This window comes from Hyaena hyaena, unplaced genomic scaffold, assembly GCF_003009895.1.
Source record: "Hyaena hyaena isolate Hyena2069 unplaced genomic scaffold, ASM300989v1 scaffold_236, whole genome shotgun sequence".
Classification (NCBI taxonomy): domain Eukaryota; kingdom Metazoa; phylum Chordata; class Mammalia; order Carnivora; family Hyaenidae; genus Hyaena; species Hyaena hyaena.
In genome coordinates, this window is record NW_024080868.1 from 2,269,188 (window position 1) to 2,287,276 (window position 18,089).

The window sequence follows — 18,089 nt, forward strand, 5'->3', positions numbered from 1 at the left end:
ACAAACACCACCAATCATTCACACATCAAAATTAGGAGGGAGACCCGAGGAGGCAATAGAGAAACCTACCCTCAGACATGGGTAACAAGCTTATAAGTAAAAGCCTCATAATGGCTCTTAACATGCCATAAAGTGTGGAAACATCAACTCTATCGATCACATTTCCCCAGATCTCCAAGACCGAAACAGACATCAAAGGTTTCCTGAAATCAACGCACCTGACAAGGTGCTCGACTGGCACCCAGAGCCCATTTTCCCCGTCACTTCTGGAACCTGCAGAGCTGATCCAAGCCAGAAACCACTGTGGACTTCAATGAGTTGAGAAGGATGAAAAAGCCCTTGAAGAGAAGAGGTCTGGGGCCAAGCTCAGGGTGAATTTACTTTGGCTGGAGCCTTCTTGCCTCCCACATCCTAATCTGGCTGCTGGCCAATACCATAATCCTTTGAGAAATATCTTAAACTTTGGTGCCAATTAGGTTTCCAAAAGTACCTGAGAATGGATAGAATCAGAGAATGAGAGAAATTTGTGAAGATCTCTCATGTTGTAAAAACCACACAGGACCGGTATATTGGATTCAATGTGGCCTGCCTTAAATGTTGCTGAAAAGGTTAGTGAATAACTAAATAAATTCAGAATTTGTCTAAAATTAAACTCAATTCTCTCTTAAATTTCCTACCTTCTTAATCATATGAGTCATCCTTTTCTCCTCTCTGTCTTCTTTTCACCAGGTAACAAAACCAAGTATAATGTCTTTAAATAGAGCAGTTTAGTTATGTGTTTAGTGAACAGATGAGAAAATGAATACATGTGAGCACTTTGTTAAAAAAAAAAAAAAAAAAAAGATGGGGCACCTAGTTGGCTCAGTTAAGTGTCTGGCTCTTGGTTTCAGCTCAGGTCATGATCTCACTGTTCATGGGATAGAGTCCCACATCAGGCTCAGTGCTGACAGCATGGAGCCTGCTTCGGATTCTCCCTCTCTCCCTCCCTCCTCCCCCCCCCCCACACAGAAAAAAAAAAAAACTAAAAAAATAGAAAAATTGTATTCACTTCTCAAACTCCTTAGGCACATTCAGGTTCTTCTAAACTGGGACAATGTACCTTTGGGGGTAGATTCCCATGATTCATCACTTACATACAACACCCAGTGCTCATCCCAACAAGTGCTCTCCTCAATGTCCATCACCCATTTTCCCCTCTTCCCCCACCCCATCAACCCTCAGTTTGTTCTCTGTATTTGAGTCTCTTATGGTTTGCCTCCCTCTCTCTCTGTCACTATTTTTCCCCTTCCTTTCCCCTTCCTTCCCTTACCATACATAAAAATATGTATGGTACCTACATATTTTTAACTTTAGCACTTCCTTAAAAGAATCTTCCACTTCAGCCAGACGCAGAATGCCACATGCATGCTTTCTACACTCTGTACCTGTATAACTTCCTTTAGCCCATGCATATGTCTCTCTGAATACCTACAGTATATATTGTCTCCATTTTTGTGTCACATTTTAACATTTATTCCTTGGCATTCTGCGTATTATTTTATCTACTATCTTTTATCTTTTCATGTTTCCCCTAATCTCTTCAAATGCACAATCTAATATTCTTATGAATAGGAAATGATATTACATTTATTGATATCCTCACAGCAATTTGCATTAATATCTTTTATATCAAAGCGCAGGAAAAAAATTTCAAATGAGTGACTGAACAAGATTGTGCTAAGATTATAAAGCAGAAATCTTAGCGCATAGGCCCTGGTCTATTTTCAAGGTAACTTTCTAATTTTCTGAATTATACACAGATTTTTCTAGCACTATTGATGACACCATACATTTTCATTTTCAAAGAATAAAATACATTCTCTCTGCTTGTAGCCGAGTTTGGATTGCCCAAAAGCAGATGCTGAGCCTAAGATTTTAACTCTTAATATCTTTATTAAAATAAATTAAATAAATAAATACAAAGATAAATAAATAAATAAATGAATAAATAAATGATTTGGGAGGGGATTGCAGAAGTACCAGGAGGAGAGTGGGAAAGTGTGACAGGAAAGAAAAAGAAGTCAATGCAATGCATAAGGAGCAGGATTTCACTGTGAGCCCAGGGCTTCCTCCTGCTGGGACCATCTAGGATATAAAATAGAACAAGCCTTAGAGCTGTCTTGCCTGGGGCGGGGGTGGATGACGAAAACTTCCTTTTGTCATTGGTTAAAGCTCTGCTGGCATCTCACCCCTCCATCACCCTTTCATTAAGAAGCCTTGCATTTAAAAGCCACTGGCAGGCACAGGAATGAGGAGCGCCTAGGGGATCTACACACAGGACCACAACAGTGTCTTCTATACCGTTCATCTTAAAGCATAGCTTTTACCAAAGAAGTGGTATTGACACCAAATACTTTTATAATTTGATAAATTAAAAGTCTAAAGGAGACATCAATGGCATTCTTTGAAGGAGTATGCACGAGAGCATTAATATAGTAAATACGTCTACATTCAGCAATGGTACCCTGAAAACAAACAAATAAAAAGTAACTCTGTCCCATGGAACTTCATCCTTTCTTTAATCTGCAAAGCTGTCCTTAGTTTTAGTTTGATTTCCCCCAGATCAAGATGTTGAGGAGCCTGGTGAAGATAGGGACAAAGGATAGGATTAAGAAGATGCCTCATGAAAAGACTGATGCAAGGAAAGCAGGAAAGCTGTGGATATTCTTGCAAGTTGCAATTGATAGGAAATGAACATTTATAGCATCTCAGGTACAAAAGCTTCAAGCCAGGTAAGTAGTTATGTTATCTCTAGATAAGCTTCTATATTCCATTTTTCAAAGGTCTTAAGGAGAAAAGAATATGAAATTTTAATTGGCAAGTTTCAAGTGACAGAGAATTAAAAATCAACCTTCTATTCCTCAGCAGTTTAAAGATGACATTCCAGGGCACCTGAGTGGCTCAGTTGGTTGAGCCTCTGACTTCAGCTCAGGTCACGATCTCGGGGTTCCTAGGTTCAAGCCCCACATTGGGCTCTGTGCTGACAGCTCAGAGCCTAGAGCCTGCTTCCGATTCTGTGCCCCCCCGCCCCACCCCTGTTCACACTCTGTCTCTCTGCCTCTCAAAAACAAACATTTTAAAAAGTGAATTAAAAAAAGATGACATTCGGGGCGCCCGGGTGGCTTAGTCGGTTAAGCATCCCACTTTCACTTAGGTCATGATCTCGCAGTTCGTGGGTTCGAGCCCCGCGTCGGGCTCTGTGCTGACAGCCAGCTCAGAGCCTGGAGCCTGTTTCAGTCTGTGACTCCCTCTCTCTCTGACCCTCTCCTGCTCACGCTGTCTCTCTCTCTCTCTCTCCTAGAAATAAATAAAACATTAAAAAAAATTAAAAAAAAAAAAAAGATGACATTCCATGGAAACTTCCTGGGAAAGGTAGCTGTCAGGAGAGCTGTTGGCAGTTTACACAGACTTTATTCTGATAGAACATGTTGAAATTTTCTTGCAAAGACATACCTGACTACAGGTCTCCCCTCTAGAAAAGACAGGCAAATTTGCTCTTTTATCCTTTAACTCTCATCTTCCAAAAATACTTTATTTGTTAAGGGGAGATAAAAGTTTCTATAGAAGTTCCTTGTCAGTGGCACATTTTCTTTTTCTTTTTTAAACATTTTTTATTTATTTTTGAGAGAGAGAGAGAGAGCGTGAGCAGGGGAGGGTCAGAGAGAGAGGGAGACACAGAATCTGAAGACAGGCTCCAGGCTCTGACCTAGCTGTCAGCACAAAGCCCGACTCTGGGCTTGAACCGAGGAACCCTGAAAACCCTGAGATTATGACCGGAGACGAAACTGGAAGCTCAACAGACTGAGCCACCCAGGCGCCCCCTGTGGCACTTCTAAATGCAGGTCTCTTGAATCCTTGGGCTGCCCCTGAGGCATGCATACTGATCCTTCTCTGTGAAGAATGTAAAGAAGGGTGGCATCAACTCATCCCCTCTTCTCTGTTCAAAAGTTTCCCCAGATAAATAGAAGAGAGGCAATAGAAAGGGGGCAAAAAAGGAGATAGTTTTCAGCACAAACCCATCTATTCTGGGGAGGAAAGAAGCAGCAAAATGGAGGATGCGGGGGCTGATTAGTAAAACTGGAGGTGAAGCTGCCCGCTATCTCTATACCAAGTTAGTAGGGCCCTGGAATGCAACTTTGTGTCCTTGTTTCTAGTTTGGAGTAGGTCTTGGAGTCAGGAGAATGTTCTGGTAAACTTCAGATGAAATAAGTGGAATCTGGGAAAATAATTTTCTTTTGGTACACACTGAACAAAGAGCTACTCTAGTAGACTCTTCATAAGATACAGAAGGCTGAAGGGTTCCAGATACGTCAAGGTTATCTTAAGACATTTCAATGCAAAGAAGTGCAGATCTAAATCTGTTTTATTATTATTTTTTGGCTCCTGAGAGACACATGCAGAATATTTTGTAAGCCAATGAATTTCATGCCAGAAGAAACACAAAGAATATTTGCCATATGATGATCATTGGGAAATGCTATAAAAGGTCTCCATTTGAGGAGGAAAATGTTGGGATTACATTTACAATTCAATTTGATAGACACTTGGGTGCCTATTATTACAAAAGTGAGCATAAAACTGTACCTGGTGTCAACAAGGTCAAAGTCTAGCAGAAAAGATGGCTATAGACCACTGTGATAATAAAGGTGGTGTGCCCAAACGTTTATGCAGAGATGAAAAAGCACTGCTTTGCCAAGAACATTTGAGAAACACCTCAGAAGAGGAACAGAGTGATTATTTTGTCAGGTAGAGCTGGGTTCTTTTTATTTTCCATTGGGCATCAATTCCTAATCCTTGTTATCAGCAAAGAACCAGATGAACTCAGTGAATGAAAGACACTGGAGAGAGGCTGCACCCTAAGAACTGGCTCTCCCTGGGGTTCTTTCTTTTTTCACTTTTATTACTTTATTCTAGAGCTTTCAGATAGCAATTTTCTTTAAACAATATAATCAACGGATTCACTGAAGAGTAAGATAAAATATCATTTTCTTGTTGGTATAGAGGCTTCCCAAGTCCTTCCTGGCATGCGGCGTGGAATATTTACCCAACTCTCAGATGAGGACTATTTTGTGGCGATGTTGAGAAAGAGAGAGGTTTCCGATTACCACACTGTCAGCCTAGTTTGTCTTTCCTCCCTCAGGGATCACATTCCTTATTGAAATAAAATCTGGTGCCTGAAAGAGATGGATGGGGAAAGCAGATGGAGCTGCACTGATTTTGTCTCCCAGGTTTGCCCTTCCCATGGTCTTTTCTTCCAAATTTTGCTGGCATTGTCTCCTGTTAAATTGCTCATCAAAGTTTGGGCAAAACTTCCTTTGGTTCTCTTTTGTACTATGGGATTGGACTTTCACAAATGTGGAACCTTCCTAAACATTAAGAATAAAAGGGAAATTATTCAAGAAAAAGCTATATAGATAAAATGAAGCTGGTAAGATTTTCACCACATTTAGAACTCATGTTTGAAAGATCTAAACTTTATACATAGAGGCTATAAGGTTTTCATCCAGTGCAGCATCTAAAATGAGAAGTTCGTCATCTCCCAGAGTGGGTGAATCCAAGAAGCCTGTGTAACTGTTGATAAGGAGACAACGCCACAGATTACAGAGAAAAAACTAACAACAACAAAGATAGTGTCAAATATGACCTCCGAGTGAAAAATCTAAAAAGCAGGCACCTAAGACAGTGATACACACTTCAGCTGCCCTCCTCCAGGGATCTTTGTGTAGTCTACTTCAAGATCAGTATGGGCAGAGACATATTTATTGAAACAGTGGTGATTTTCTTGAGCAATGTTGGCCTTCCCAGCAAGTACTAGAAATTTAAAAGCATTTACACCCCAAGCAACACATTTTTGAGGCTCCCACAGCTAACTCCAGTCTAAAACCCTGTAACATTCGCTTTCTTGTCAGAGAGTCTATTGATATTCTTTTGTTTTTTAAGTTTATTTATTTATTTTGAGAGAGAGCATGATCGAGAGAGGGGCAGAGAGAGGGAAAGAATCCAAAGCAGACTCCACACTGTCAGCACAGAGCCCCACATGGGGCTCAAACTCATGAACTGTGAGATCATGACCTGAGCTGAAATCAAGAGTCAGATGATTACCTGACTGAGCCATCCAGGTGGTCCTATAATATTCTTATGCCAAAGAACTGATACGAGCATCACAGACTCTAAGCTGAATGTTTTGCTGTTATGTCCATCATTTTCTATCATCTTTTTCCTACCACATGGGAACTGGTTTCCTAGAGATCTGTTTTCTTTCATAGGTATGTTCCCTCATTTAGTCATTCACCTGGAGTTTGTCTGCTTTGTTTTGCTTCTGTTCTACAGCCTAAGTATAGACAAATATGTGAACAAATCCTAGTCCAATGACACATTAGGACTATTTAACTTGGGCAAAATGTTTTTAACTTTCTTAATAATACCTTTGCCTCCTCTGTACACTGGACCTAATAAATATCTTACAAGGTTGTCTGGAGAAATAGATGACTTACTTATGTTTTATAAAGACACTAGTATATCTCCAAGCATGAGGTAGTTACTAAATATATTTCCTCAATGGAACATAGATGCTTTCTCTCCACAGGGTTGTGTAACAACCAGACTCCAACCCTTAGACATAAGTTCATGTGCAGGAAATTTGTGTTTCAGTCACTTTTGCCCAGAAGGGTATAGCCGCTGAATCCCCCAGTCATTCAACTAGTCCCTGGTATTCTTGAGACGAGTATCATATTTCCCTGACTTTGCCATAAGTTTCTTCAAGAAATTGCAAAAAGACTGGGTCTTCCCAATCTCAGTAGACCACTGTGTCTCAGCTCACTGTCCCAAAGACTGGTATTCTATAGTTATAAGAAAGAAAACAGTTCATAAGTCACAGAAATAGAATGTTGTTTGTGGATGATTGCAAAGAAAAACTGTGTATATATGAATGGAAAGAACCAATAGACACAGCAAGTTTAATTTAGGTAAGAATCAGCCCTCATTATACACAATATGTTTGAAACACAGCAACTTTCAAAGGGAGAGAACAAATGTGTTGTCACCAGAGCAATGTTTAAGCACCATCCATCAGTCACTTTTCCTTCTCCCTCTCCCCATTCTAGATAATAGCCATGGTGGTAAAGTTTAGCTAGGTCAAATAAACACAAAGATCAAACCACTATGTTGTGCACTTGAAACTAATATATGTCAAATTTACTTCAATTCTTAAAAATTAATTAGATCAGAGATAATCAGGGTAACATTTTAGAAAACAGATTTAGATATGACCCAACTTGATGAAGCTTTAGGGGTTCAATATTTAAAGAACTGAATATAGGAGAATCTCCAGTGGAAATGAAAGGTTAGACATCAAAACTGAAAAGGTGAAAATAAAACCAGAAGTAATGAAAAAGAAAACAACAAACAAACTGGGGTGAGTAGGAGGGAAGAAGAAATGTGATGGAGATGAATAAGAAACTATACAGTCATTTACCTTGAAGAGCAAAAGTTTACCAGTGACAAGACAAGTTGGAGCAACTATAAGGACCTTCAACCATTTTCATTCAATAAGTGTTAACTGAATGCCAACCCCATGCCACACACTGCTAATTGCTGCGGTCAAGTGGCAGACAAAACAGTGGATTTAAAGCAAGTGGCCAGGATAGAGGGTGGGGTCAGCTTACAGTGATGCTGAATTCCCCTGGGAATCTGAATGTGTTTCTTTAGGCTGTGGTGCCAGAGAAAGCTAAAGCAGGAAGAATGGGCTGAAGTGAAGAACAAGGGCTCAGAGGGAAACATTCTAAAACATCTACTTAAATTGCATTTATTTCAGGAGCTACATACACATTTAACAAGGAAAGTTTCTTATCAGACCTTGTAAAAAAATTATACAGAAACACTGGCTGGTGTTATGGAAGCATATGCAACTCATGCTACATTTTAGCTGTACACTTTCAAGTAAAAAAAGACATTTATATTTTCTTCAGGGCATCTATTCCTACAACTTATTTCCTTATGCAAAGCATCTTTTGTTTAGACACTTCCATAGCATATTGCTTGAGTTTTTTCTTTCTTACCTATTTTTCCAAAGAAAAATATTTCCCTTAAACACCAAGTACTCTTTCAAATGACTAAATAAAAGAATAGTAAAGTTATTGACTAAACACTCTCTTCTAAGTCTTCTCACTTAGGTTCAAGGCTGTAGAGAAAAATATGGCTTAAGAAGACAAATAACATATTCACAGTCACTTTTATGTTTGAAGAGGCTAGGCGGATTTCATGTGTTGATTCTTCCAAATGTAAATGGCACTGAGACTAGATAAAAGGAAAAAATAGTCACTGGAATTTCAAAAACGTTATAAAAAATCACCCACATCAGTGTGGCTGAGTTGTTTACTTAAAAGCCCTTCAATTAGATTCCATTACTCTAAATGGAGGTGAGAAATCAATCAAGACAACCTGAAACAAAAAAATAACACCACAATGAATTAATACTTCAAATCCAGCTTAATCTCACTGATTTTGAAAGAATGGTAAATTCATATGAATGAATGGGACGTGTCCAACTAGCAACACCACTTAAATCCCTTTAGCACACCAATGTCAAGTTAATATTCCTAAAATACCATGTTTATAAAGCCAATAATAACAAGACTTCATAGCCCTGGCTTCAAGACTGCCAGCTAGTTAGATGGCTTTATCTCTTACCGTTTCATAACACATTCCACTCCTTTCCATCAGACACCTCCCTATGATTTCTCAGACTACCAATATGTTTTCTGCCAATATCAGCACTCTCAACTACATGTCAGATTCTGACCTCTTCCCACCAACTTCTTTTGTGCCCAACTTACCTCCATCAAGGATACAATCAAACAAGTGACAAGTATTGACTGAGCATCTATTCTGTGTGGGCTAACACGTCATGGAGGAGAAGGGAAGGAGAAGTGATTAGATACATAAACACAAATCTTGCAAGGAACTAATGATGGAGGTCAAAGTATAACTTCAAGAAACAATCCCAGGTCAAAGTCATATGCAACAAAGGCTTAATGACACAGTGCAGAGAGAAAAGGAACTCAAATTTAAAGGAGTTAACTAGCCTATATTTTTCAAGAAAGATATGCGTATATAAAATATAACATAAAAATTCCCAGTCCCCTCAAAAGGTGCTTTTATGGGTCTTTATTTCCCCATCTATATCATAAACCTCTCAGAGACCGAGGATTTTCATTTCAGCACACCAATGCCCACCACAGTGGTCACTACACTGTTAGTTCTCAATAAAAATGTTGGTTGAATTTTAATACACTTCACCTCTGCTCTTGCTGAAATGTACTTAAATCATTCAGAATGTGGCAAATAGAGGTGTGCAGGTGATATAGGAGTTTCTCATCTTCTGTTAGACTATATGCTGCTTTAAACCAAATATGTACTCCTAAAATTCATGTGTTGAAACCACTAATCTCTAATGTGATGGCCTTTGGAGGTGGGGCTTGGGAGGTGTTAGGTCATGAGAGTACAACATTCACAAATGGGATTAATGCCCTTTTAAAAGATGCCCCAGAATGCTCCCTTCCCCTTCTGCCATGTGAGGACACTAATGATAGATGATAGATAGATAGATAGATAGATAGATAGATAGATAGATGGATGGATGATAGATAAAAATAACAATCTATGAACCTGGGAACAGGCTCTCGACACTAAATCTGCCAACACCTTAACCTTGGGCTTCTCAGTCTCCAGAACTATGAGAAATAAATTTCTCTTGTTCATAAGCCACCTTGTCTATAATACTTTGGTAGAGCAGCCCTAATGGACCAAGACACGTGCATGATAAGATTTACTTGTTTTTTTTTTTTTTAAGTTGAAGAAACATCGGAATATGTGGTATCAAATCTCAGCATGGAAACTCCAGGGTTTATTACCACTCGCTGAGAGCAGGGCCTGGCACACTGGAAGATTTCAGGCAGTTCACAAATGCTTCTACTTTAGTGACATTGTACTGCATGTAACCAAGAAATTAAATGTGTTTCCACACGAATCATTCTACCTAGTGAGTCCTCTTTACCCTGCAAGAAATGAAGGATTCATTGCTCTGTTGACGATGAATTTTTAATGTATTTACAAAATGAAGTTTCATTTGAAATCTCTGATAATTAGATTTCATGTTTTATCATTAACGAGCAGCTTACAGTCTGCATTCTGCAAGTTATTTACAAGTCTTATTATGAGTGTGTGAAGTTAAAGTCATTGAAACTATTCTTTGATTGTTTTTGGAATTGTCAGGTTTTTATTCTTGCTGCAGCTATTGTTGTTGCCTAAATGTTTTGTCTTTGATTGAAGGGATTGTAATAAGTCTGGCTTCCAAATTCGGTATAAGGTTAATTTTTTATATTTTATCAGCAAATGCATTCTCAGTGGTGTCTCACATTTGCACTCTGACAATTGGTTTGTTATTTTCTGAAAAGACCAAAAGTTGTCTGGACTATATTTAAAAACTGAAATGGATAATCGAATTATATAATACATTTTGGTATTATATTGGTTTATTTGTAGATAAAAATCAAGCAAAACATTTCTTCTAGATATTGGAACAGATTTTCCTAAATAATCCATAAATTGACTCAACAGATAAAACCAAAAAGAGTACTTTAGTTTATTAATTTAAAAAATTTTTAAAATTTATTTCTGAGAGAGACAGAGAGAGACAGAGACAGAGACAGTGTGAGCAAGGGAGGGTCAGAGAGAGAGGGAGATACAGAATTTTTAAACAGGTTCAAGGCTCTGAGCTAGCTGTCAGCACAGAGCCTGACACAGGCCTGAACCCACGAATCGTAAGATCATGACCTGAGCTGAAGTCGGTCGCTCAACCAACTGAGCCACCCAGGCGCCCCATGGAGTACTTTATTTTATTGTGCATTAAGAATGAAGGCAACAGGATTCTAAGTTAGGGAAGCCTACAGGAACAGTGTAATACATGACTGAAATAATTTCCTTTTTCTTTTTCTTGTAACCTACAAAAGATCAGGAAATTGTCCCTCCTACTTCTAAAATCTCTAAAAGAGAGGGGGAGGAATAATGTGATTTTCTTGAAATAATGACTCTCCTCTAAGTCACTGCAATTGGTTTCACTCACACTTTAGTTCTCTCTCCTCTATAAAGTGTGCTGCAAAAATTGTGGTGACTTCTTTCTTCCTAAGACACTGGGTTATAGGAGCATTTTCCATCACTCCCTCACTTGTTAACCTACACTGATATTTCTACTTTCGCCTTATCATAACAGTATCTCAGAAGCGTTTGATCATCTTTCAAATGATTAAGTGATAAGATCATCCAGAGGAAGGGTTAGGGTCAGCCACAGTGGTTGTTTGGAAGAGGGAGAATGAAGTGGCTTCTTCTGTTCCCAGATCAGTGGCTGCAGACCCATTCAGTGTCATGGTCAGAACCCAGCTGGGTTCCCGACCAACACATCAGCCCTCCACTCCTATCTCAGGGACAACTCTTTAAAAATTGAGCTGTGATAGATTAGATCCATACATCTGTTCTAGATTAATTGAGAGTTGATTTTAATTTGGGTATCAAATCCACTGAAGAAGTACATGTCTCACAATCAATAACTTTGTTCTACCCACAGCCCTGAGAAACTGATGATATCAAAACTGCACCTAGCAGCCTTAGAGAGCTTCAGGGTCATATGTGATTTCAGGCTACTTCTTCAGCAAGTCATTTAGCCCAGGCAATCGCTGTCATATTTCTGCAAGGAAGATGTCCAATTACAAGAATCACCATATTCAGGGAAGCCCAAAGCTATGATGTTTACATGAGGTATATGCATTACTCATAGTCAAGACTTGGTTTAGAAACCCAAGGTCATTTTATCATAAACAATTCTGCCTAAAAATATGGTTAACATGTTGTTCTGATCAGGTTACCCAGGGAACAGAGCTAGCAAGTTAACCAAAGGTCAGATTAGGGAAATCTGGGGTATGAGATTTCAGGGGAAATGGGGTATGAGGAGTGCAGTTTTTAACATATTTGCAATACCTGCGAGACAATCCAATGGAGACAGTATGGGGGGAGTTGAGCAGTCCTGGAACACAGATGAGAGATCTTGACTGAACATATAAATCTAGGAATTATTTGCATATAGGTGGTGTTCAATGATCTCATCTAGACTGAGGGGTCAGAAGCGGGTCCAAGATAAAGCCAAAATCTAATATTTAGAAATCTTTTAGAAGAGGAAGCCTGAGGAGGAGTGGCTTAGAGGTAGGAAAAAAATCCATGAGAGTGCCTGGAACAGCAGTCTGTGGAATAAAATATCTTCTTAACGAAAGCATAAGCTCAACTTTGTGAAATGATGCTGATTAAAAAGTGTGCATTCGCTTTGCCAACCTAAAATTATCAGTGGATTATAATAAGCATTTTTAGTAGAATGGTGAGGGCAGAAATTAGATTGATTTGAGTGAGAAAATGAATGGAAAGTAAGAACTTCCCATGTATAGAACTCAGAGCAAATTTGTCTTTGAGAAAAGTTTATAAACTGCGTGCCTTATAAGTGATTGTACAAAACAACTGTGGTCTCACCTAAACATCAGTCCTGCCTCAAGAAGAATTTGTCATAGTGTGCTTGCTTCTATTTTAAAATTTTTTATGTTTTATTTATTTGAAAGAGAGAGAGACAGAGTGACAGAGTGTGAGCAGGGGAGGGGCAGAGAGATGGAGACAGAATCTGAAGTAGGCTCCAGGCTCCGAGCTGTCAGCACAGAGCCCAATGCGGGGTTTGAACTCACGAGCAGTGAGATCATGATCTGTGCCAAAGTCAGATGCTTCACCGACTGAACCACCGAGGTGCCCCATACTGTACTTGCTTCCAATGGTAAGAGATTGATATTTCTGGTCTTTGAGTGTTTGCTCTCCATCTGCAATCCCTATTTGCCACTTCTTAGGGATCTTGCCAGATCTTGCAATCTGGATGCAAAGGTTCTAGGAGTTAAATTTTCCCCAGAGAAATTACCTTAACATAGGCTTGAATTTCTGATCATGGCAGGTATCCCTAACCCACTGCTGCACTATTATTTCCATGCCTCTCTGTGTAGTGCATTGGCATTGACCACTATTAGGCTTGGTTTTCTTGAGCTTCCTTCTTTTCTGCTAATCATAGCATTCACTTTAAGACCCTTCCTCTTTGAGTACTTGGCCTCTCAAGGAAGATTAGGCTTCCTAAACCCTTGGGAACTCTGACAAAATCAGGGACAACACTTTTAAACGTAAAGGTTTTATCAGTTATTATGCTACAAGTATTGCTCTAGACACTTTTGGTCAGGTTCTTGCTGGCCATCTGGGCTTCCAAAATTGAACCATCCAATTGCCACTCAAAGAGCAGTCCAACATCATGCCCATGACTGACTGCAAAATAATCATTATTCTATCTTCTTAGTCTGACAGGATTCCTCACTCTACACTGTGCTGTCTTATCAGTCAGCATTAATATGAAGAATTCTATGGTCTACTTTCAGGACAAACGAGGTTCAAGATATATCAAGCTCCAACAGTTCTCGTTGAGCTTAATTACCTATTTAAAAAACCCTAAGATTATACTTATGAGATATAAATATTGACCTCCACCGCAGCAACTTCTTGACACATCCCCAAAAGCAACGGAATCAAGAGCAAAAATAAATGATTGGGACCTCATCAAGATTAAAAGCTTCTGCACAGCGAAGGAAACAACCCATAAAACTAATAGGCAACCAACGGAATGGGAAAAGATAGTTGCAAATGACATATCAGATAAAGGGTTAATATCCAGAATCTATAAGGAACTCACCAAACTCCACACCCGAAAAACAAACAACCCAGTGAAGAAATGGGCAGAAGATATGAACAGACACTTCTCCAAAGAGGACATCCAGATGGCCAACAGACACATGAAACGATGCTCAGCATCCCTCCTCATCAGGGAAATACAAATCAAAACCACACTGAGATACCACCTCACGCCAGTCAGAGTGGCTAAAATGAGCAAATCAGAGAACTCTAGATGCTGGCGAGGATGTGGAGAAACGGGCACCCTCCTACACTGTTGGTGGGAATGTAAACTGGTACAGCCCCTCTGGAAAACAGTGTGGAGGTTCCTCAGGAAACTAACAATAGAACTCCCCTATGACCCAGCAATAGCACTGCTAGGAATTTACCCAAGGGATACAGAAATGCTGAGGCATAGGAGCACATGTACCCCAATGTTCATAGCAGCACTCTCCACAATAGCTAAAACATGGAAAGAGCCTAAGTGTCCATCAACAGATGAATGGATCAAGAAGATGTGGTTTATCTATACCATGGAATACTACATGGCAATGAGAAACAATGAAATCTGGCCATGTGTAGCAACATGGATGGACCTTGAGGGTGTTATGCTGAGCGAAATAAGTCAGGCAGAGAAGGACAAATATCATATGTTTGCACGTATAGGAGGATTAGGAGGAACTTGACGGAGGAACAAGGGGGAGAAGAAGGGCGGAAATGGTGGGGGAAAGGGAGAGAGGCAAACCATGAGAGACTCTTGAATGCTGACAAAAACTGAGGACTGATGGATGTGGGGGGTGGGGGGATGGGCATGGAGGAGGGCACTTGTGGGGATGAGCACTGGGTGTTATGTGGAAACTAATTTGACAATAAAAAAAAGAAAAAAAGGAAAAAAGAAAAAAAAGATATAAATATCAGTGAGTTTTAAACTTTAGTGATTGTGTACCACGATCAGCAAAAAAATATTTATGTGTGTACACTATGCTTTGTATATTGTGAACAGCATAATGCATATAATAAAAAGAAGAGATGAGATATAATATGAGTAAAAATTTATTTTCAGTGTTCAATTTCAAAAATTGCTCCTTTATTTTCCCCTGGTCATTGTTTACCTTGCTCAGTACTCAAAAAACATTTCTACTATGAATGCTCTTATGTTTGATCTAGGGAATTCTCAACCATTATCTCTTTAAATTTTGTTTTGACACCATTTTTTATATTTTCTTCTTTCTCAATTTATAGCACATGTACATTGGACTTTCTGAATCTTCTATGTTCCCGAACTATCTCATACTTTCCATTTCTACGTTGTTATGCTGTGTTCTCTTGGTTCATCATTCTCTCCTCAGCTGTTTCCAGTCTTCTATGCAATGTGTTTGTTTTCTTTTTGGTTTTTCTAGAACTATTTTACTAGTCTAAGAATCTTACTGTTAATTTCAATATGTCTGCCTGTTTCATTGTCACCTTTTCTCATTTTATTATCACCTATACTTTTTTATGTTCCTATTCCATTATTTACCTTTTAAAAGACATTAAATGTATTGATTTAATTTTTTTCAGATTGTTTAATGATCCCTGCTTTGGGAAATATAGACTCCCGAGCTTGCTAAATTTATTGCATGCTTTTCATTATATTGACCTTATCGGGTACTCAGGGAGATTATTTTCTGTGTAAACCCATTATAGTTTCATGAAGTCCCCAGAGGTGGTGGTGTAGTGCACAGCACTCAGACCCTGTTAGGAAAACTTAGCTTAAGAACAGCATTTTATGTTCCTAAACATCAGCTCTACCTATCCACATAGGTGTTTGTCAATATTTTTGTAAAAGCAGTTCTGCTTAAAGTTTGCAGAGATTTCCTTTCTTAGCACTTGAAATTTATGATTTTTTTCTTAATTTTTCTAAAGTGTGTACCCAATATTTTTGTATGAGTTTGAAGCATATGAGAGAGGTTTCAGCATGTGCTCAATTCTCAGTTCACTCTCTCGATCCAGAAGCCTTGCTCTTGGTCTTAGCCTCAGCTTTGCTTTCAATCTAATAACCAACTAGGGAAGTAAAAGAAAAATTGAGGTTGAATAGGCAAGTGACTCAGTCTCTTCCAAGATATCCAACCATTGCAGATTCTAAAATGATACTCTGAGCAGGCATGGCAACCAGGGAGCATGTGTCTGTGGTCTGAAAACTGGACAGGCCATTACAACATCTATTCTTAGCTCTGCTCTTGACTTTTGAAATAGCCTAGGGTAAAGGCTGCTGTCTCAGCTCCCTCTTGATGCTTCTTACTAACCTCAAAAGACCTTTCCCCTAAATTCACTGTGAATATATACCTCTGCTATGAAATTGGCTAAGACTCTAAGTCCCAACTTTTCCTAACCCATGAAAACAAAATCTTGAGTAGGAAAAAAACTACCCAATTAAGCCTGTTCGTCCTTTTCTCCCCTTATCCTCCTGCAAACACAAAAGGAAACCCATGTCTTTCATCTTTCTTCCTGGATCTCATTAACCAACACTTTAAAAAAAAGCATTGCTCTCTCTTTCATGCCCTCTTTTTCTAATCTCCTCAAGAGTTGTAGTCTCTAAATAGAATTAAAATTCTAATGAGAATTTGACATTAAAATACTATATAAGTGTTTAATAAAAACAGATTGAGAGTCAGAAAATATTTTTTAAATATTTCATTGAAAAGTACTTTCAGGGGTGCCTAGCTGGCTCAGTCAGTAGAGCATGAGACTCTTGATCTTGAAGTTGTGAGTTTGAGCCCCATGCTGGGGTGTAGAAATTACTTTAAAAAATTAAATTTAAAAAAACTAAAAAAAGAAAAGTACTTTCAAATGTAAGAAAATCGAGCACTGGACAGAAAAAGCAGATCTAAAATTGGATATAAAGTTAATAATTGAATCTAGCAATGTGGGGAAAGCAGCATAAATACTATAATAGGTATTATGGTTAAATTTTTATAAAACAGCAGTAATTATGTTTTTAAAAACTTACCTTCACTGAAATAAAGAGTGAGGAAAAATTAGGATACATTTCATCTTTATACTTATATATTATCTTGGTAGGAAAATGTTCTTTCTGTATCAGAACATATGCTGTTTTTATTACTTTTCTTTGTGTGTGAGTCACGAATTCATCTACCATATTCTTTCACTGTAACTAACAGTCTTAGGCACTAGCAGCCTTATCCATAGTCTTTATCTTCTTAAATACTTTGCTTCCCTTCAGGGAGATGAAAAATAAGAATGATGAAATCAAGGGATGAAAGGAGATCATTTAGAAAGAACTCAACAAAGGCCTCTTTGGTGTGATCCAGACCAGCCACTCTGGCCAATGATTTTGCTAGCCAAGGCATCAATTAAAAATATATGATGTGTTGGTAGAGCATATGATTCTTGATCTCAGGGTCATGAGTTCAAGGCCTATGTTAGGCACAGAACTCTAAAATACACACACACACACACACACACAATGTGTGGTAAGCATAGCATAATGTATAGACTTGTTGAATCACTAGGTTCTACACTCAAAACCAATGTAACATTGTGTATCAACCACACTTCAATTTTTTTTAAATGGACAGTTTGGAATAAACTTAGGAAATATGGCAAATTAAATATGTTACCTCCTCCCCAAATTAAAAAAAAACAAGAGATCTTAAAATTACAAGAAAAATGAGAAAGTAAAAGGAAATGAATATCAACACATATCTAGAAGATAGAAAGTGGATGAACAAATGACTTATGAATGAATTAGAAGAGCAGAGAAAGCTGAAACCCAAGGGGCTGAAGAGAAGATACTGATGTAAAGAAAGAATTTTTATAGAAGCCTGAAAAAGCATAGGATTCAGAAGCACCAAGTTATCATGGAAGATGCCATGAGACAAGGAAGAAATGAGGGAAGCATTAGTCAAAAATCCAGAAATCAGAGCAGTGAGACCCACACAACTGGGTATCTTCCTTCATCCCATACAACTTGACAAGGATTTCTCCTCACACAAACTGGAAGGAGAACAAAGATTTTGCTCAGGAGAAATTGATCTAAGAGAGGCCTCTGTATGGTGAAACTGAAAGTGGACAAATGCCACTCAACAGTGGAAATCTCAGCTCCCTTACTGGCCTACTTTTCCTAATGCTAGAAGCCTCAACAGGCAGAACACACATGCACATGCATACATGCACGTACACACACATGCACACACACAAAACCCTAGAATGTTCTTAAAATACTTCCACAGAACAGCTTGGGAGGTATCTACCTCAGT

General features: G+C 38.7%; 1 protein-coding gene across 1 annotated transcript in view; it reads right to left on the bottom strand.

Moving 5' to 3' along the window:
* The window catches only part of PLCXD3 (phosphatidylinositol specific phospholipase C X domain containing 3), a 115,359-nt gene extending 105,326 nt beyond the window's left edge, over positions 1 to 10,033 (bottom strand). Inside the window, exons 1-3 of the mRNA XM_039244266.1 lie at positions 9,951 to 10,033; positions 5,514 to 5,610; positions 2,367 to 2,504 (exon numbers count right to left, since the gene is read on the bottom strand). Of these exons, the coding sequence (XP_039100197.1) occupies positions 2,367 to 2,504; positions 5,514 to 5,610; positions 9,951 to 10,033 (318 nt within the window). The remainder of the gene's footprint in view (positions 1 to 2,366; positions 2,505 to 5,513; positions 5,611 to 9,950) is intronic.
* Positions 10,034 to 18,089: the final 8,056 nt, after the last annotated feature.